Source organism: Euphorbia lathyris, chromosome 7, assembly GCF_963576675.1.
Source record: "Euphorbia lathyris chromosome 7, ddEupLath1.1, whole genome shotgun sequence".
NCBI classification, from domain to species: Eukaryota; Viridiplantae; Streptophyta; class Magnoliopsida; order Malpighiales; family Euphorbiaceae; genus Euphorbia; species Euphorbia lathyris.
In genome coordinates, this window is record NC_088916.1 from 1,938,403 (window position 1) to 1,960,645 (window position 22,243).

Genomic DNA, 22,243 nt, shown 5'->3' on the forward strand with positions numbered 1-22,243 from the left:
TAATAATTGAGAAATAATCTTCTCTGACACGCCCGCACACTAACCACACGTGACAAGGTTGAAAATTAGCGTTACTCGCATAATATCGCTAACAGAAGCTTTTCTAGCAATGGAACATTATATTTAGGGGGCTCAATAAGCCTCAATAGTTCGTAAACTATTCTTTCTCGACTTGAGTAGTACGAGTCTGAGTCCGAGTTATTTTAGGTTCGGCTCGAAAACTCGTAAATAGATTCGATTATTTCTTAATTACTATCAATATTTCATTATTTTATTTTATTTTATTACTCGGAATAGCAGAGAGAGAGTTTGAAGTGGTTAAAACTCCATCCACCAACATTCCCCAAATTTGGGAAGTCGGCAACTCGAGTCGACAGATTTTCAAAAAACGATCATTCTCCTTTAATTCTTGTCAATTAGTGAGATCTCTCTATGAATTTCGAATTGGTTGTTTGTGACATTTTCTTCCATTTTTAATAAAAATATCAATTCAGGTTAATCTTCATGTTTATGACTTCTTGACTGTCTGCGTAGCATATGGATTGAATTATTCAAAATTCCCAATATGTCTAGATTTATATTACAAGTCTAATCCGACTGTCTGTACCGAAAATTGTAGATATTGACAACACCATAGTAACATATTCGAATTTTCGAACCTTTAGAGTTAGGTGAGTCATGTAATAAATGAATTGCGTGCTAAGTACTCCAGAAGGATAAAAGTCGGTTCAGATCTCTAAGTATGTTTATGCTATATTGAATTCTTTGTAATCATAAATCGAATGTTGCTTGAATATTTGTTTTATTATATCGCATTATGGCCCTGTTTGGTAAAGAGCGTTTTGGGATAAAAAGAACGGTTTTGACCAATTTTAGAGGTTTGACCACTGAAACCGCTAATTGGAGTGTTTGGTGGAGAGAGATTTGGGAGAGAGTTTTGGAATGAAAACGCTAATTTAGAAAAAGCTCTTAAAAGGAGCTTTTTCAATTAGCGTTTTGCAATATTAAAATTAATGGACTTCTTTAACCCTAATAGATAGACTCCCTTTTCTCCTGCGCCAAAATTAATGCCCTTATTCGTCTTTTTGCACAAACCGCTATTATCAATCAGTTAATTTTTATCAAACAGGTCTACACAAACAGCTAATCAAATCAGCTAGTCAAATCAGCTAATGTAATCAGCTAACAGCTAATTCCCAAACAGGGCCTATTTACACCCTTGAAAATTTATGAATTACTCTGGATCACCTTAGGAGTATATTAATATAGAAACAAATTCAATTCAACTTTTCACCGCATGATTTAATAGTCTGATACTTGCTATATAAATTCTATGGATTTGATACCTGAACTTTTTCAGATTATTACTATACACTTGTGAATCTTTGAGCATCAACTCAAGTTTTTTGGTCTCGTTAGTTAGTTTCAACATCTAATTCAATTAAAAATGAGTTATTCAATTAATCTATTTTTTTTTGGAATAATCAATTAATCTATGTTTGAAATTATATTTTTTACATTTTGAATTATGTTTTTACAGTTTTTTTATAGTCAGATTCGCATATAAAAAATTGTTTTGAAGCTATGAAAAATACAAATTTCAAACGCAAATGAAATAAATAATACTTTGTTGGCCGAGTTTTATGTTCAAAGCCAATATATTTGATCACTAGGGGTTTAATGTAATAAAAAATAAAAAATTAGAGAACTAATATATCTAAATGGTTTTTGCCTCTGAACTTGTCCTAAAAGCTTGGTTGACCCCGTAAACTTTCAAAGTGTCTTGATAACTTGAATAAAATGTTCAGTTACCTCATTGAACTTGCGTAAAATGTGATCAATTAATTATTCGGTTATAAAAAAAAAGTAAGTTAAATGCGGAAGATGTGTTGCACGCATCTTAAAAAAAGTAAAACAACTAAAATGTATGCAATGTTTTATAGTTGAACAAATAAGAACTTCTTTTTTAATATGTTTTAATCTGTTTTGTGAATTATGTAATAACATTCTAACGCACGTATAACACATAATTCCGCATTTAACTTACTTTTTTACAACATATTAATTAATTGATTACATTTTATGCAAGTTCAGAAAGCTAACTGAACATTTTATGCAAGTTTAGAAAGCTAGCGGAACACTTTAAAAGTTCAGAGGACCAATTAAACGTTTTAGACAAATTGAGAAGGCATACAAGTTACAACAATGTATCAAGCCTATCTAAATAAAAGATTAAGAGATCAATAAGCTAAATAATGGAAGATCAGGGACCTTATGATACATTTTGCCTTTTAAAAAGTGACCTAGTCCCACTGACGATGGAACTGCTACACCTATATAAGCAGTATCGAAAGAAAGTGCAGCCGCCATTTATAGATTTTGAGGGGCGGGTCTTCTCCGCCGTCCGATGACACACCATTCCTTCTCGCCGGAGAAGAACGAACTATCGGAAACTTCCGATGATATCTTCTCTGACTCTGAGAGAGCTCAATCACCGAGTCATATCAAAGATGGAATTGATGAGATGCGATTAGGGTTATATACTACAATCCATCGCGTCGTAAATCAGCATCTACTACTGATAGTCATGAACTCATACAAATTATCCTCACAATTAATAACATGCAGCAGCTACTTCTGGTTAAGGTAAATCTTTATAATTTTGCTTTGTTGAATTCTGAAGATCTGTTTAGGTTTTAGCTTCTTTCACAGTTTGTATGATTTTTAACATCTGAGTTCCAATTTTTGTGAATTTTGACAACTCGGTGTTAGCTCAATTCTTTCCAAGTAAAGAGATTGAATTTGTAGATGAGCATTTGTGAGTTAGAGTATTATATGTGTGTTTATGTTCTTCTATGCCTGCCTAGTAAGTTGGAAAATCAATTTTAGTTGGTATAAATGTAGGACTAGATGTAGATTTTGAAAATTAAAGCAACCTATGTTAATAAATGTTTTGAAAATAATTGATATCCTTCTTTTGTTCATTATTTTCATTAGTTTTTGAATGAGAATTTTTATTATAGCTGTGTACAATCTTTTAAAAAATATCATGTATGCACCATTGGCTATTTGATAATTCAATGTAATGATCACAATGTGGTGGTTGAATAATTGTTTTCATGCTACCACAAATGTATATTTTAGAATTTTACATCAAACCTCAATTGTTGAGTAATTGTTTACATTGTCGAACATTTTTGTGGACTATTAGCACAAGAAAATGGCATTACTTCTGTTGTTCAGATTTTTTACTATATGCTTTTCAATTTTTCATATTATAACTTGCGTTTCAAATTAATTGCTCATATGAATGAATTGTTTATTTAGTTCTCCCACTTATTTTTAGTTCCATACAATTTTTTTTGTTACTTTGATACATTTGATTTACTGTTTCTGAAAACTGATTCAATATTCTTTGGGTTTGCATTGAAAGAAAAATGGAAAACTGAATCAATATTCTTTGGGTTTCCAATTAATGTTTTTATTTGAAGAATTGACCGTTGTCCTTAATTATTATATATTGGTTATATTTGATTTTATTTCACTGATGTTTTCCATATAAGTTTAAGAGTTGGAAACAGTCATTACATTTCCATAGTTGCAATTAGGGTTTCACATAAAAGTTTTGGTTGTTTTTGCAGGGGAAATATATAGTAAAAACTTCAAATATGGAAGGTTTCCATGAAATATGAATCCTTTTCTTCAATCCAGTACTCTCCCAACTTTATTTCCAGGCTCAAGAATCATTTTAATCAATTCTAGATGACGATCCCTTTCTCGTCTGGATCGAATTCTCAAGACTCATATCTGAAACATGATGAGAAGAAGAATGTTGTTAATGAATTGGAAGGTGTTTGCAACCCTAACATGGACCCGAGAAAACTCAAAAGGTAATTTTAACCAATTTTTTCTTCTGGTCTAAAATTAGGGGTTTCTTCTGGGAGAGCCAGGATTAGGGCTGTAATCGAGCCGATCCGAGCTTTGGCCTGCTCAAGCTCGGCTCGTCAGAAAATTGACGAGCCCGAGCCCGAGCTTAATATTCTGTTCGTGAGTGTGTCACGAGCTTTGCGCGCGAGCAGCTCCAGTTCATGAAGTTCGGTCGCGAACAACTCATTAATTATATTGCTTTAAAATTTGTTTAACACAAAACTATGTAGTTTTGAAACCTATAAAACTAAATTTTACACAAAACTAAGATGTTTTACATTTCCCCTTTTATAGAAATGTTATTATTAAAAAAACATCGAACCAAACCTGTTTATGAACAATATAATCGAGCTTGCTCATAAACAATATAATCGAGCTTGCTCATGAGCTTGTTCGAGCCTGCTCACGAGCTTTCGATCCGAGTTCCACGGTGCTCAAGCTCGGCTCGTTTATAAATTGATCCGAACACGACCGAGCTTTTACCGAGCCGAACATGAGCGGCTCGGCTCAGCTCATTTACAGCCCTAGCCAGGATAAAAAAGCTTTTGTATAATATATATGTTTATTTTTTTGTTTTATTCTTTTATTCAAGTAAATTAGCCAAAACTATGAGTAAATTAATGTTTTGGTGTTATTTACATATTGTGACTTGTATATGTTTTTCCTTAGAGCTCTAGCAAGAAGGCAACATTCTCAGAATTACATAATGATGCAGTATATTCATGAGCTTGAAAATGAAGTGAAAGCTCTCCTATAAACTCATCTCTCTCTACCTATTAGATAAGCCTAAGAAGAAGAAGGTTGGTCCCGCATTTCTTTACAATACAACAATGAAATAATAGCACATAACTCTCATAGCCTACTTTGTTTATTTTCTGATATTGATTTGGAGAGATTGATGATAGTGAAAAATAAATAGAGCATTAAATTATCTATGATTAAATATATCTGCTACTGCTTACAAATTCTGAAGACATCTTTTTCTCCCTAATGCTTGGCAATGTGAATTTATTTGATTAGTCACTTGATTAGAAAATTAATAATTTTTTTAGGGTCTGTTTGGTATGTTGTAATGCAATGTAATCAAGGTTGTATTGTAATCAAATGTGGAATGGAATGGAATGGAATAATGATTTCGTTACCATGTTTGATTGACAAATTTTAATAAAATTGATAAAGTGCAATTATCATTACAATACACATGTTGATTTAGTTAAATGCAATTTTCATGTTTTTCGCGTTTTTCTTTTCATTTTTCACATTTTTCCGTTTTCCTTTTTTTTTTCGTGTTTTCATGTTTTTCCCTTTTTTTTTTGTTTTTTCCGTTGTTTTCCTCGTTTTTGCTCTTTTCTGTTTTTTCTCATGTTTCGTGTTTTTTCTCATTTTATCTTTTTTCGTGGTCATGTTTTTTTTTGCCTTTTCCCCTTTTTCTGTTGTTTTTTCTCTTTTTTTCATTTTCTCTCGTTTTGGTACAATATGACATGTCTGTCTCAGATTTGATACAATATGTTTTAATTGTGGTTACCTGTTGTGTCTATCATTTTTGTTTGTTCGTTTAATCTCGTGCTCTTGATTGCATATAGCTCTTGAGCTGATAGAGCATCTGCAGACCATGGACGGAGCTAACGCTCTTTTTGTTATACATTTTGAATTCTCGGACCTTGATGTTCAACTCTTGATGTAATTAATTTGTTGCATTTAGATTGGAGAGATGAACAACAAATGGAAAGAGCGTCGACGGAGCATGGCATCAAAGAAGCAGAGGCGAGGCAAGTGTCTGAATTAACTTATGACTTGAGGCTACTGACAAATTCTGTACTTTAATTAACTGTCACATCCGATGAAGAAAAAATAAGGTGAATATCGTATAAGCGACGTCCTCCTTTAGAGGGTGGATGGAACGTAATTTATCTAAACACGCGAGGGCACAATTGGCAACCCAAAAAATCCAAATTGAAATCAGCTCCAATTTCTAATTTGTGGGCTTAAAAACATTTTTCTTGCCAAATAAAAAAATCAGCAATTCACTTTTACATGTATGTATGGTGATACCAAGTTGTATGTATGCAATTAGAATTTCTACTTGGGACCGGGATTAGTACTGGTCCTTATATTCAGATAATGTCACATCAAAAGTTGAGTTGACTTGATGTGATATCTTCTGAATAGAGGAGACTGGTACTGCCCGGTCCATTGTAGAAATTTTCGTATGTAATTGGGTGTTTTCTAAAAAATGAAGTAGCACAAAAGGTGTAGCTGTTTTGTTTGTTCTCCTTGAACATATGTGTCTCCTAAGCACCTATATACTAGGTGTCGATATACTCGAAAGGTAAACAATAACAATAACAATAAAGCCTTAGTACCGAAATGATTCGGGGTCGGCTAACATGAACCATCATATGAAATCGTGCAATCAAGTCGTGTCAGCAACACAAATTCTCTCCCTCTACTCTGTCATATCCATTATCATATTCTCCTCAATCTCTAATAAACTCATATCACTCTCGATCATTAGGTCTACCCCTATCCTTCACCACTACATCCTTTTGCCACTCTTCAGTCCTCCTAACCGGTGCATCAAATGCTCTTCGTCTTACATGGTCAAATCACCTTAGTCGGTTTTCCTCATTTTATTATCAATAGATGTAACTCCTACTTTTGTTCTAATTATTTCATTACTCACCCTATCCTTTCTCGTATGACCACACATTCATCTCAACATACGCATCTCCACCACCGATATCTTATAAATGTGACAATGTTGGTTTGATTGCCGTGCGGTAGAATTTTTACTTCAATCTATTAGGCATGCCGGGGTCACAAAGGAAACCCGTAGCATTCTTCCACTTCGCCCAACCAGATTTAATCTTATGAGCAACATCTCCATCTACTTCTCCATCCGTTTGGATAATAGATCCTAAATATCGGAAGCACTTCGAGGCCTGAACAACTCTCCCATCTAGGGTGATTGTCTCTGCCTCCCTACAACCATGGTTGCTAATCTTACACTCCAAAGGCACTGCCTTCTTATTTATAGGGTTAATATGTTAGGAGCGCCTTTTAACTCTCTGACAACATGGACATCGTTCTTCAGGAAGAGAAAGGCTGAACTTACTCTTGGCCACTAACTCTTCCCATGGTTTCAAGATGCCAGGAGATGATATTGATGAACCATATGAACTAGAAAATGGGTCCGTTTGTTTTTTTTTGCTGATAGGTAATAGACATTAGTTGATTTTTCAATGTAAAGTAGGTGTTTTGAAATTTTACCAAACACTTTTTATCTCTTTTTTAGATTAAAAGGATAAAAAAATAGTTTCAAAAAATGGAAACAAATGGACACTTAGTCAAGTTACTGGAGTATGAAGGAACAATTCGAAAAAATAAGCTTGCCCCATTGGATAATGCTTGCAAAAATAGAAATGGTGAGGTGAGAAATTGTGTTTCTAAGATATCAGATCCATTCTAAAAGGGAGGGAGGAATGTTGTGGAATCCCGGAATAATTTGAATTTAGGTCGTAACCTTATAGAAAGTAAGCCTCCTGTGTTGGTCGTTGATGTTCAAAGTCATTCCAGCATGCATAATAACCTTGGTGTTTAGTGTTTTCGACATATTGGACCTTTCTCAAACTCGGGGGCACGGATGAATTTAGGGTTAGTGCATCCAATGTTCACCAGAAAACGTTGAAAATTCCATGAAAAGTGAATGGGTCTTTACTTTTTTTTTTTAATGTAAAAACACTAAAAAAGTATCAATGTAGTACTCATAAATCACGATAAGCACCTCGTCTTAGTGAATCTTGGATATTTCACTATTCGTCTCTTCTTAGTGAATCTTGTTTATAATTACAAACTTTGTTTATTTTCAAATTGTCTAGTCGGTATATTGTCTTATCGTTGTCCTTTTTAGATTTCTTTACCAACTTCACTACTAGAATAGATTGCCGGATAAGAATATTTGTTCGTCTGTAATGGAAATTACATTAGTAGGAATATAAGCTGAAACGTCTCCTGATTGGGTCTCGACTATTGGTAAAGCAGTCATGCTTCCTTCACCTAAACGAGAACTTGATTTAGCAGTTTTTTCCAAAAGGCGTGAATGCAAATAAAAATGGATAAGCTTCACGACCGAATCTCTTTCCAAATGTTTCCTTCCACAACCACAATAATTCATATATAAATATAATCATTTTTATAACAGACCATTGAAATATAGAGAAATTCATGGAATACCTTGTAGGTTAATAGACTATATTAATATATTAAACTTAAGATGAATATCCATATTTATACAAGATTCTCCTTTAAGCAAACATATCAGTCTTACTAGTCATCTAACTCTCACAACAGTGAGAGGCATGTTTATGTTTATTAGATTGACTTATTCTATAATACTCACAACATGGATTTTAATCATGCTCATCTTGCTACATATAGATATAACATAGTTTTAAAACAATTCCACTAAAAACAAAATAAAATATAAGAAACTCAAGATACTTCTAGATATAAAACATAATCTGGGAGATGCAACCCAGAAGAACAAATCGGATGGGAAGAAGGTGGATGAAAAGACGACAATCGTCTTCACTGGTAACGGAGGAGTAGATGCCAATATAAACATCGTGCAAGAGGTTGCCAATAATGTAAGAGAAAGGGGATTTACTGGAAAACTGACCAAACAAACAGATTGGAAATGAAGAGGTGATGTTGGTGGAAGAATTGAAATTTGGAACCCTAGATCTAATAAATATGCTCATAAGGCAGACAACAATGCTGAAAGAAACAGTCCACATATACAAACCCATAAATTTTGCTCACAAAGCTAAAAAATAAATTCTAAAAACAAGGTTCTGATACCACATAACAAAACAAGGAAATAACAAACATGTTAATCTTAAGTTGAATACACATTTATAGAAGGTTCTTCCTAAATTACTTCCACAGCTAAACAAACATAGCAGCCTTAGGTGTCACAACAGTCTTATGCATCCTTACCGCTATTAGTTTGGTTTATTTTATAACAATTTTTATAACCATTATATGCACACGGTTTAGGGGACTAGATTCACGGTATTAGTATAATACGTAGCGAATGATATAGAAACTAGACAACATAAGAAAAGAACCAATAGTGTCCTCTTCAACCAAACAGTAGCAAGTCAACACATATCAAATAAGGAGGAAAGCTATAGGGTCTATCGACGACACCCGTAATTCTTCTCAAGCTTAATAAGTACAACTTCAATTTTAATGATTTTATTAGGAGGATTGGGTCCTCTTAAGGACTCTCCTATATAGTTGTTCACACGTGTCCTCTGCACCATCGTTCAAGATGCATCTTAACAATTATATAGGCATTCTCAGAGAACCTGGTCCTCGGTCCTCCTAATGAAATTTTCAATCTCCTTGAACATGAAAATCATATGTAGCAAGTAAATTAGCATAAATATTATCATATAACTATTATGCTTCTTTATTTGGTGAATTGTGAAATATTGTTGAAATATTCATAAATACATTTTGTTCAAAATGCAAAACTTTTTTCCGTAAAAGGCCATAATAAGTACATCGGCGTTGCAAATAGAGACACAACCCAACACGCAACAATAATAACACTTCCATTCATTTTCAATAACTGGAATCAAACTCTAATCTTACCTTGCAATTGTTATCTTCTTTATCAAGAGAATTCAATTATTCGATACATTATAAAACACGAGACTCCTACCTTTTAAATGGGTTCTCTTCCAATTAATTTTTTTTTACATATAATAGAATTCGAAATCTTTAACTTGAAAGACTTGATTGATGTTTCCCTTTCCATTCTTGTTAATTTTGCTTTCCTAATTAAGAAACAAATCATTGAAAAGAAATACAGTAAAACCTCTATATAGAAATACACTTGGGACCGGACTATTTGTATAACAATTGAGAGGTTATTACTAAATAGAGTTTGGTATAATAAAATTTCTCAACACGTATAATTTTAAATTTTAAATAATACCACTTGAAATTGGTTAAGATTATCATAGGCATGCATGGTTTATATATAATGTATAACAATAGATATTAATGGAATAAATTAAATATTTAGAATTTCAATTTGGAGTTTAGGTTTTCAATCTATAGATAATTGAAAAAGTTTTATGGAAAAAATGTAAACATCAATGAAAATACTAAATATTTATAATTTCAAGTTGTAGTTTGAGTTTCCAACTCATAAATAATTTCAATAGTTTTTTTTTAATATTTTATGATTTAGTTTGAATTCTTAATATATACATATAAATATATAATTATTACTATATGGAGGCATAATTTCTAAAGGTGGAACTTGAAAAGTGTATAACAAATAACGTTTGGGAGGTTATTCCTATTTATAACTGGCCCAACTTGGGATCAAGATTTTTTATAACAAAATAGAGGTTATTCCTATATAGAGTATTCCTATACAGAGGTTTTACTGTAGTAAGATCCATACAAAGAGAATCAACTAACCAACTAGAAATAGAAAACGAAGAAAATTCGCTAGCATTGTGACAGAGCAAAAATGTCATAAACGTTGATTCGCACACGAATACCCGTTAATCAATTTTCAAAATTCCGAGAATTCTGGAAATACGAAGTAGTATTTTTTTAATATAAATGCTTAATAGATCCAAAAATGCAAGTAAAAAAATAAAACCCTAAATTGATTCCTAAACGGAATATGAAAAAATTTAGAAGAAAAGTTACATAAAAGTCTAAAAAATTTGATTCCTAAATGGATTATAAAAAGACTTAGACGAAAAAACATAAAACTTAAAAGCCTAAAAAACAGTAAATTGCATTATCTAAAGCCGCACAAACTTAACTGCAGAGGAGTGAGTTTGACTCGTTTCCAACCAAAATAAGTTCCGAAAACACAAAACCGAAATCAAAAGTTAAGGAAATTACAAAACTACCACTACATTAAAATTTATCGAATCACCTTAAAAACTTGCAAGCCAATTCTTATATACTTCTGAAATTGGACCGCTCTTCAATATTGGAGTTAAAGCCGTAATAATACTTTTTTTTAAGGGGTATCAAGATTTTGATCATTTAAATATCATAAACTGTTTGCAAATACCTTTTTGCAAGGTAAAGTACATCAATGATCCTTCAGCTTTGGTGGCCCCTCAATCATGATAATCTCTAAACTTTTTCAACTAGCTATTTATATCTCTGAATTTTTCTTAAGTAATATAAAAAATTCAAATAATTGTCTCTTAGTAAGTGATCCCTTAATTTTACATTACAACATCTCTATCAACCTCTTAGTTCGGCACTTGAATTAACCGTGAGAGATAAAAATCAACTTCAACGGTCTCTTAATAGCTTCTCAAATCACTAAGAGTCACTCGATCCTCTCTATTAATAGAGAGCATCTCTCCACTCTTATTGTCTTCTTATTTTATTTTTATTAATGATTTATTATTGAAGAATCTATCTCCTCTCACTATTTGATAAATATAACAACAATTAATAATTTTAATGATAAAATATAAATAAGTAGTGAATATGAAGCACATTGTTAGGGGATATGTATTAGTTACTCTTAAATCATTAAAGATCAATTATTTATATTATTTTTAGAGAGTGACTTTACATGATTTTGAAATCCAATCATATTAGTAAGCTTATGTTGCTCAAAACTTCAACAAAACCTGAATTTTCAAAAATTTCAAATGATCTATAATTGCATTCAATAACTTGTATTCTTATTTAATTCCATTCAATATCCTTCTATTTTTTTATCAAATTTTATTCAATAACCCTATCTTCCATTTTATGCATCGAACAAATTATTTTGAGAAAACTCTTAAAGTTCAAGAAAACAGTCGAAGTTTTGAACCAAAAGTAACATCAAAGTAAAAGGACCATGAAAATATTTTACCCGTTTGCCGTTTGAGAATGCAAGTTTCCAATGATTTTAAACAAAAACATCACTAATTTAATTAGGGTGCGTGTTCAGTATAATTTAGGAATTTGAAAATCTTGTTCCTGATGATTTTAAACAAAAACATCACTAGTTACAGATAGGTACCATTTGGAGATTTGAAAATCTTCATAATTATATCGATTAAAATCAATGGTACAATTCGATTCGATACTAAAAAAATCAAACAACTCAATTCGGTTCCAAATCTTTTTTCTTCAGGTACGGTTCCAGAATCTCCAACATATTTAATTTGAAAATCTCCAGAATTATATCTTAATCAAGTGAACATTACAATTCAATCCTAAACAAAAAGTCAACGATTCAATTGCATCTTTTTTATTTAGGTATCTGATCTAATTTAAGAATCTCCGAGATCCACACCCAACCCTTGGTTCCAAAGATTGAGGCAATTCAAATTCAAATCCAAATTGAAGAAATCTACAAATTTTATATACTCAAAATTAAGCCATATAAATTTCCTGCTTTGTACAACAAAGACCCAAAAAAAACTAATAAACATCTGAACATAAGCAATCATATCAAGTAGTCTAGAAATGCATTAACCAAACTAAATTATTCTTCACTGAGCTCTGAATGTCTGCTGATCTGATCTTTTTGATTTTCGGTTGCAACTACGTTGCACAGAAACTCTTCTTCCTTAGCTTTTCCGCTTCTTTTCTGTTTCCTAGCTATAATGTTTTGGATAACATTCGGGTATCTGCTTCCGTGCAACATAGACTACAACAAATTTGAACAGACCTCTAACTGCCAAAAGGACTACTTCAGTTTACTTCATGTCTTTCGGCAAGTAGGCAGGTTGCCGGAAAATCAAGGGCTTGCCTGCCTGCCTGCCACTGCTGCTCTTCTGCAAACTGGCGAATAACCAAAAACTCGGGGAGAAAGCTATAAACAGAATTTGGAAAAATAAATAATATTTATAAATGCGGACGTCGAAGAAGAATTTTGTTAGCATTTCGGTTAACTAGTTCATGTATTTCCATTATCAGAACTGCTGCAAGCATGATTTGGAAGAGCTGAGTTCTCAAAATCTCCATCCAAACTCATCTGCTGTACTTCTTGAGGGGATAGGATCTTAATACACCGGACACAGTTTACAAATTCTCTGCATAAGATAACGAATACTCAGGAGGTCAATGGACGAAAGTTTGTTAAAAATTGCTAATTTTAATTTGGACTAAGCATCACAGACGGACATTTCCATCAGTGGTGTTAAATCCACGAAATATTCTGAATATAATAAAATTACCGACGGAAAATATATGTTTAAAAATAGAAATTTTTATCGGTAATTATTATCTTACAGAGTTAAGGGGTCGAAGGACCATCCTTGACCCAGGTCTCTTCAACTTGGCTTGAAGGATCAATTTCCCGAATATAAACTTTGGCTATCAATTTAGTCCACGACTTCACATTCTTTTCATGTTAGCCCAAAATTTGACACTTTCAGCATATGATTTGTGGTTTTTTCACACATGTTTCTAGTGTTAATACTGTCAATTCAGACTAACTTGATCCAAAAAGCCAAGTTGGATATCAAATTGATACTCAAAGTTCATTTTAGAGTAAATTGATCTCAAGAGCCAACTTGAAGGGTCAAATTGAACCTTTATCCCTAGTTTTTTAAAAAAACAAAGTTCCTACTGAACATAGGGTAAATTACACCTGTGGCTACTGAACTTTACTTATTTTCACGGTATGACCACTATATTTCAAAATGTAACATTAAAGTCACTCTTTTTAGTATGGCCATTAAACTTAATTAACGCCTCAAAATTGCAGTTCATGACCTCAAAATAGAAAATTTATAAGCAAATTTGATTCTTCAACTTTTTTGTTTTGAGGTCATTTAGGTGTTGTTTGTTTAGGAAAAAGAAAGTGAATGTTTAGAGAGAAATCTCCGAAAATTGTGATTTTGGAAAATAAAAAACGTGGTTTTATGGTTAATGTGATTCTAAACAACTTTAATTCTTGGACTTATCCATTTGAGGTCGTCAACGGTGATTTTGAGGCGTTAATTAAAGTTAGTGGTCATAATGTTAGAAAGTGTAAAGTTGAGTGACTTTTATGTTACGTTTTTAAGTTTAGTGGTCGTACCGTGAAAATGAGTAAAGTTCAGTGGCCATGGGTGTAATTTACCCACCGAACATTATTCTCAAAAGAGTCAACAATAGAAGAGCTCATTAGCTTGAATACCAAAATGATTAGAGAAGCATTGAAGGTACTTACTCCCATGGATCATCCCCTACTAGCAGGACATCATTTTCATGATCTACATAAACAAGTTTCCAGCCTACCCTCTGCCGGTCTTCCAACTGTCCCTCTATTCCGAACCTCCGAGCCAGATCATGTTTTAGCTCATCATAACCCATATATCTGGTTATATCAATTGACCTTCCCACAGCTCCTCGTTTGTACACCTATACAATAAAATTGATGTACTTAGAAGTGATGGCTAAGAAGGGAAAAAAATGCAGATTTGCGTATATATGCATATATAGATAGGAATGTTAACGAGCTTTGAGAGTTCGCAAACCATTCGAGTTTGGGTCGGTCAAAGCTCGCTCGAGCACTAACAAGCCTAAACCTGAGCTTTTTTAGTTTCGGATCGAAAGCTCACGAAAAGGCTTGATTATTTTTTAATTACTATATATATTTCATTAATTTTTTATTATGTACATATATATATTTTATTGTTTCAAATTTTTCATTCGTTAATTGTTGTTAGTTTTTCATCATTGTCTAGGCTCAAACAACAAACCTTTGTATATGTTCTCATTCGCTGAAACTGTGGTTGAGGGCCGCCCCAAGAACCTCTGTTCAAGAAGCTGTTATCATTAAGTCTGGAGTCAATTGAATTGAAGTTGACATCTGGAACTCCAAATGACTGGGAAACCATTGAAGATGAAAGGTCATGTTGAGGATCCTTTGAATTTTCACAGTTTGTAAGAACACCCCCTGAAGAAAGATTGTCTGAGAAACCCTTCCCCAAACCGATTCTGTCTTTAGCTAAAACATGGTCAGAATTTGTAGGTACACCGAGTTGGTCAGTGACATTAGTTCCATATGGAGTATTATGTCTGGGATCTGCTTGTATTTCAACATCTTGGCTTGTGTCTCTCATCATAAATGATTGTGGATTATACGAGCATGAATTGTTATTCCGCTGCAAATTCACATCGTTCTGAGAAACACAAACTGATGTTGTAGAAGAAGAGGTATCCAAATAATCGGTCTGCCCAGTTGCACCATTTAGGTATGTCAATGGGGCGAAAAAACCTTGACTTTGGTTCTTTGTGATGGTCACCGAAGGTTTAACATCGGATTTCTGTTGCACATCTTTAACCAAGTTACTATTGCACGACATTGTTTCCAAGACACTTGGACTCAAGAGTGTTGAAGCAGACTGAGCCATGTCATCCCCCATTGTGGTGGTTTGGTGTGCCTGATTATTCATTATTGGTTGAACCACATTTGAAAAATTATTTGTGGAAGGTGAAGTTGAACAAGATGGAACATCCTCCGTAACCCCAGAAAGCGCTGCTGCTGCTGCTGCTGTATTAACTATACCATTACCAGCTGTTGAGAGTTGATTGATCGCTGAAGTCGCATGTCCCATATGTGCAGGTATTTCTGACAATATGCCAGGCTGCTGCTGCTGCTGCTGCTGTTGAAATTTCGGCTGCTGAGGCATATGAGAGAACATGCCATTAGTCTGGCTGGTATTCTTTGACATATGCTGTTGAGGAAGTGAGGTGGGTGTAGTTTGAGGCATCTCTGACAATGGATTTGGTTGCATGGACCTTGGCATGCCCTGAGATACCTCCAAAAGCTGCCTCTGTGGATCCTGAAACTGCACAAATTGACTAGGTTGCATCATCATAGATTGCTGTGCCAAAAGTGATTGCTGTTGCTGTTGAAGCTTTTGCAACAGTTGATACTGAATATGATTCTCAGGCATTTGTAATGGTGGGTTTACTTGATCCGGCAACACGCCTTGTATTAAGCTTTGCTGGTTCTGACCCAAAACATGCTGTTGCTGATTCTGCTGCTGCTGCTGCTGCTGCTGCTGCTGCAGGGTCAGAGGAAGATTTCGAGGAAGTTGATGGCCTTGCAGAAGCATGTTTCCATTTTGGACTGTAGTTTGAGGCTGCAAAATCTGAGATTGAACTTGACTTGACGGCAGAGTTTGAGTTACCAAATTTTGCCTTGGTTGTTGAGAGATATCGCCCAACTGGTGCTGAGACTGTATGATGGAACCTAGTGGGTTTAGTGACGATGGCAGCTTTGAAAGTTGATCTAGCTGCTGTGCTTGCTGAGGCAGCCGCTGGGTGTTGAACTGTAAGTTGTTAGGCTGAGATAATTGTGGTGCTGACAAGCCTAACTGACAGGAAAGATCAGACCCTGCTAAGTTCTGTAGAACGGATCCTGATAACGACTGCATGTAATTCGGCTGCATTGAATTAACAAGTGAAGGATTTTGCTGCATGTTCATCCACTGGACTAAGCTTAGACCAGGCAGAGATTGGGAATCCTTCATATAGAGTTCATCACTAAGCCAAGGTATCTTCTTAAATTGGTTATCTAAATCAGATGAATCATCATCTGAAAAAGTAAATGTGGAACGCAAATCAGAACTAAACAACAATTTGAAACATCAAAAGCTCAAGTCGCATACAGGCAAAAGATAAATTTTGATGCTGTATTTGGCACAGTTTATCAGTTCAGTTTAGTTCAAGCAAATAGAAATTTGCAATGTGGTGTGCTTATACCTAGCATTCCAGGTTGCCTTGGACGCTTAGATCTAAAGAATGGTGGGGGGCATATGAAAAACGGAGCAGTCACTGGTTCAATCTCCCAGATTGAAACTCGATTCCGTCTTTCTCCAGCAGTTGACTCATCCCATCCAACCTATGAAGAGTAAGGAGATGCACATAAGTTAATCCACTTATCCAAATGCTCCTATATGAACTAGAACATCACTCATAATAAGGTACAGTTCTTACCTGCAAATTGCGCCATCGTGAGTTCTTCCACCTTACGGAATCAAGATCACTAATACCTGTAATTGTGCCCATATACCTGCATAAGAGATCATATATACTATTTAATTAATAATACCACATAAGAGATCATATATACTATGTAATTGTGCCCATATACCTGCATAAGAGATCATATATACTATTTATGCCAATCTTTTAGTTTTTGCAATTTTATCCAAATTCTAACAACTAGTTTGAATTTATCTAAGTGCCAAAATACGAAACAATTTTGCCAGGTCAACTGCTCTCTCTTTATCTGATAGAGGTGGAATACAAACTTAGATATGGAACTAGAAATATTGATACTTCTTGCCAAGCACATACAAGGAAAACCAAGCAAGAAAGGCAGTAGGCAAAACAAAGAGCAGAAAAAGATGACAAAAAAATAAAATTCCTCCAACATAATCACGGAATGAACCGTGCTTCCATTGACCCATTTTCAAAAGAGTATCCCTAGACATCCATGGAATCTAATAATTCTAACTCCACGCATAATCACAGAATGAACGTTGCTTCTACAATGCCGCCAATTCCTCGTAAGTTGCCTTTAATTAGGCATTTATTTAATTTCATGGAACAACATCAAGTTCATCCAAGAACATCAAAATAATTTAGATTTACCTTGCCTGTAAAGTCTCATAATCCTATTAATTGTTAATGCCAGGCAAACTATCGTAAATAATTACTGGAAACTGCGAATGAAGGTGCAAATATTTGTACCTTCTTGTTCCTGATTCTTCAGTTTCAAACATCATCCGAAACCGCATGCCAAGAGATATTTGGTTGCTAGACACTGCCTTGTAATATTTGGCCAAGGGAATAACGAATTCTGATGGACTAGCCCTGAAAAAACATTCTCCTAGTGTAAACTAATCTAATGATGCAAGGCAGAAAATCTCATTGATACACAGTACTACAGAAACCAATCATCAACCTTGGATTATAAAACACAGTAAAAGGGCTATTATTTGCTGCTGCATGGGCTGCAGCAGCTAAGATCCCAATGTGCATACTGTCACTAGACAACACTGATGAAGATAAATTTGCAGGTTGCCTGTTTGCCCGTCTGATGCCCAAGAGAAGTTGCTGCTTTTCATCCCTGCTCACAAAATAGATCAAGAGACTAATTTGTCACAAGAACGTAAACTGAACTCAAAGTTGTGTTATGCTTTGAGATGGCCATTATAATGAAAATGAAAACAAGTCTTTGGATGGTAAAAGAAAATGAACCGGAATTCATTCTAATTACCTGATAAATAAAACCGAGTCACCAGCAAATAGCCTTTTTCCACTAACAAATAGGCTCCATCCTGTTGTAAGTAAGTGACGCTTTGGCTGTCCTGGATATAGGGAGACAGAAATTGCATGAGATATTAACAATGGCACCATATGAATGCCAGAAACCATAGAAAAAATGTTGATTTTAACCATTTCAACCCGTGCACGGCAATTTAACATACCGCGATAGATATGACGGAAAGTCCAGACGCTATCATGCAAATCCCTGGCTACAAGTTCTTGAGCAGGCGGTTGCATGGTGAAATCCTATGAAGTTAAAAACAGATGAATACGAAATTCACATAGAAAATTCCTATTAAAATAAAGCAAATACTTTTAATTTTGTGTGCCATTAGCAATTTAGAATAACAAATACTTCTAAATTAAGGGAGGCCAACTCACAAGAGGAGGGAAAATCTTCTCAGCTGCACGGCGTGGCACTGAAAATCCTCCATGAGTGCTCGTGTCACTTGCAGTTAATGTTTTACAGAAAAACTCAGTTTGTGGCTTATGTGACTTCAGTGTAAGATCTGATCTTAGCAATGCATCTTTGTCAAACTGCAGAGAAGATGCTGACAGATTCAGTACATGTTGATGTTGGTTCACAATTTTTTAGACATGCACTATAATATTTATTATTGCACTCGTTTTCTAGTTAGTTTCCTTGATTTGATAGAACACCTAATACAGATTATATTCTATCGATAGTTTCTTGTTACGCCCTTACAGAAGGAACAGGCTGAAGTGTCATCTGGGCATAAACTTCATCTGTTTCGGGGTCCGCCTAAAAGAAAAAAGTGATTTCATAGTTTAGCCAACAAAATAAATATAACAAAATTTTATAAAAGAAAAAAAAAAACGAAGCAAGAGAACGTCAGGTTTGTACATGCAAGGTCACATTGTGAAGGAGACATAAAAGCTGTGAAGGAAGATTCGGATAGTTCGGTATTTGAGCATCTGCATCTTTCTTCATTGATGCAGCAACCTGAAACAACAGCTTCACTTTAAAGTAAGTACATGAACTCTGCTGTGTAGAGAAGGCACTGAAACACAGACAAATTTCACACATAATCATCTTGAATCATGTATATATATTCATCATCAGCAAATCATATAACCCGATCTTCAACTGACTTCCCGTGTCGTAGATCTTATTTTCATTCAGCTAGATGCATGTAATCGAGAAATGAACATAACAAAATTGTTCAATCTTAACACTTCTCAAGGTTAAATACAAACAAAGACAACAAGAAAAAAACTTAACGAATTATAATGCATACTGAGTAAACAAGCACGCATTACAGTTCTATAAACTCGAATTAGATTCTTCAATTCAATGCATTATTCCTTGGTGGTCCTTACCTTTTTAAAACTCATCTACATGTAATAGAAACATTTTAAACTAATATAGTCCAGTCACTCTCTCTTCATTTCCGATATAGAATTCCGATCATCTCTGCCCATAGTCATTTTTAAGGACGCTCCTTGCTTAGACTTTCTACCCCGCGCCACCCTTCCCTTCAGTATCAGGTCGTTACATCTAACTTAGATTTTTTTATTTTTTTTAAGTAATGCAAATTAGCATAAACAATTAATGGCATTTCAATTGCTTCTCTTAAAAAAATTAAGTAAAGAAAGAGAAAGGAAAGTACTCTAGTAAGCTGACTTGATAAACAAAAGGCAAATAAGGATATTTTAGTAGATTATTACTCAAAATTCCACAAGATAACCAGGAAAAATAATTAAGTAAATATTTCCATTAATATCCCAGAGCTACATTATAAAATCAACAAGAGTAATCTGAATAGAGGGTAAAAAGAGTAATTTCTAGCAAAAATACGGAACCGAAAAATCTTCCGAAATTAATTCAACTGATCTTCCCTTATTGATCTCAATCTATTTATGACATCCAACAACTTTGGATAAAAATCATGATTCATGAAATAATCAGCTTAACAAAATCAACAGAGAAATAAATACAGAAAGTATGCGCAGGTTAAGGAGATGCACAAAAGGGATGCACATTAGCAGTTGACACCGACCTGTTCACTGTGACCTTGTGGGAAATAAACCACATGAGTCCCTGCCGCCGGCAAGCTCGCCAACGGCCCTGCACAAGCTTGCCATAACTCTGGATTAATACACTTCTTCTCTACTCCTGCATCGCCACGTGTTAACCACTCATTCGTAAACACAACCTTTTTCTTCATATTTTGTTTGTTTCCCGAGAAAACAAACACAGCCAAAGAAAAGCAAAAGAACTTCTAATCTTATATCAAAGCAGAGAAGAATCAATTAGATACCTAGATTCCAACTTTTTCCCCCTTTTTCATCCTCCATAGATTTATAATTTTATTAAACAGAGATAAAAAGACGAAACCACACAATAAAACCTGAATCCATCGTTTATTTCTATGTTTATGTTTATCCGCCATAAAGATAAACACATACAGACAACACTGTAAAAACACAATACAGAGAAAGATAGTTGACCTTCAACCGGATTAGTAGCGGCGGCGGGAGCGGGAGCGGGAGCTGCTACTCCAGCACCATTCGCCGGCATCTTCATTTCTAATCTCCGGCGGAGTTATACTCAATGAAAAAGAATACTCAGTAGCTCTTAGTTACTCATGATTTAGGTTTTCATTAGCTCAAAAGAGTTGTAACTTAGATCAGCTGAAAGGAAAGGGGAAGTTGAAAAGGAGAAGAAAAAAGTCAACCACAACGCAGTGAGAGAGGTTCCGGCGAGAAATTCCGGAGAAAAGGAGTGGCCGGAGAGACGGCCGACAAAGAGATAGAGAGAAGACCCGAATGCCGAAGCTTTGCCCCCTTTCTTCCCCTACATTACCCAGACAAGTAGCTTTTTCTCTCTCTTCTTCTCCTTCAATCAAATGTGTTTTTTGTTTTTTTGTTTTCTTTTTTTATTTTATTTTTATTTTTTCGGATTTGTATGACTTTCCTTGAAAATGGTAGCATATTGATTAGAGCAATATGTCAATCGTTATGTTAGTTTGCTGTCTTAGTTCTTCTAACTATGGTTAATCTTGTGAGGTTTTATTAGGGTTAATTATGATGTGGTTACACTGACTATGGTTAATCTTGTTAGTTTGTCATTTGATGGGTTCAGGTCGGAGCCAGGCCAAAAGCCCGTGTAGCGCCGAGATTTCCCCGGATCTGAACTAGTCAACTCCTATCGAAAGGGTCTATCCCCTTTAAATCTCAAGCATCCCGTCAATTCGTCCGTAATTCGTTCCAGAGAGACTATGTGATTAAATCTCGATTTACAAAGGACATGCATTATGGGCCATCTCGTGGGCTCAAAGTGTCTGTAGGGGTTCTACCTCATGGAAACATCTGCCTCCCTTCCTAAAGGTTGGATGCTCGGCTCTCCTAGTCCCTAGTTTATTAGGGTGGATCGCTTAAACCAGTCCCGACAATTGGCCCAGGGGCTGGTGGAGATCCAACACGTCAGGCGACCTTGTCCTCCTATAGTATTTCTTACGCCGACTTAAAGCCGCCAACCAATGGACATTGATATGTTCCATTCACCACTCGCCACCCAACGGGCCCAATCCTCCTCGAAGCTTTGCCCCAACTCTCGTCGATACCTTGGCCTGACGCCTGAGATGGCCTTGCCTATACTTGGGGTAGAGATTTAGCCTACGACTCGAGATTTTAAATTGACACTACCAATTTGACCACTAATAATCTTAAAATATAGAATTTTAAGAATTTGATAATATTCGAATGAACTTTAATTCTTCAACTTTTTAGTTTTTATGTCATTTAGGTGTTGTTTGTTAAAAAATGAGAAAGTTAATGATTAAAGATAGAGCTCTGAAAATATTGATTTTGTAAAATAAAAAAGGGTAATTAATTTATTAGTCTCTATACTTTGACAAAACACACTGTTTAGTTCTTGTATTTTCAAAAACACACGGTAAGGTCCCTAACTTTTTTCTCGATGGACTGTTTAGTTCCTAACATTTTTCTCGGTGAACTCTTTAGT

General features: G+C 34.7%; 1 protein-coding gene and 1 long non-coding RNA gene across 2 annotated transcripts; one reads left to right on the forward strand and one right to left on the reverse strand.

Moving 5' to 3' along the window:
* The first annotated feature begins 2,364 nt into the window (after window positions 1-2,364).
* LOC136235016 (uncharacterized) lies at window positions 2,365-6,199 on the forward strand. The gene is made up of 4 exons (XR_010691610.1): window positions 2,365-2,646; window positions 3,642-3,890; window positions 4,597-4,727; window positions 5,630-6,199. It is a non-coding gene; the product is annotated as an uncharacterized lncRNA (long non-coding RNA).
* A 6,122-nt stretch (window positions 6,200-12,321) lies between these two features.
* On the reverse strand, window positions 12,322-21,172 carry LOC136201006 (auxin response factor 19-like). Its single transcript, XM_065991535.1, has 14 exons — window positions 20,728-21,172; window positions 20,277-20,392; window positions 19,121-19,219; window positions 18,962-19,018; window positions 18,637-18,792; window positions 18,417-18,501; window positions 18,206-18,296; window positions 17,891-18,055; window positions 17,677-17,799; window positions 16,918-16,993; window positions 16,684-16,822; window positions 14,673-16,516; window positions 14,141-14,331; window positions 12,322-13,016 (listed from the first exon to the last, which is right to left on the reverse strand). The coding sequence occupies exons 1-14, from the start codon at window positions 20,801-20,803 to the stop codon at window positions 12,881-12,883; spliced, it is 3,354 nt and encodes a 1,117-aa protein (XP_065847607.1). The 5' UTR covers window positions 20,804-21,172; the 3' UTR covers window positions 12,322-12,880.
* Window positions 21,173-22,243: the final 1,071 nt, after the last annotated feature.

Coding starts and splice junctions, on each gene's coding strand:
- LOC136201006 (XM_065991535.1), bottom strand. CDS start 20,803: ATGAAGATGCCGGCGAATGGTGCTGGAGTAGCAGCTCCCGCTCCCGCT. Junction 16,517..16,683: donor AAGGCAACCTGGAATGCTAG/GTATAAGCACAC, acceptor TTACTTTTTCAG/ATGATGATTCATCTGATTTA. Junction 13,017..14,140: donor GTAGGGGATGATCCATGGGA/GTAAGTACCTTC, acceptor TATCTTATGCAG/AGAATTTGTAAACTGTGTCC.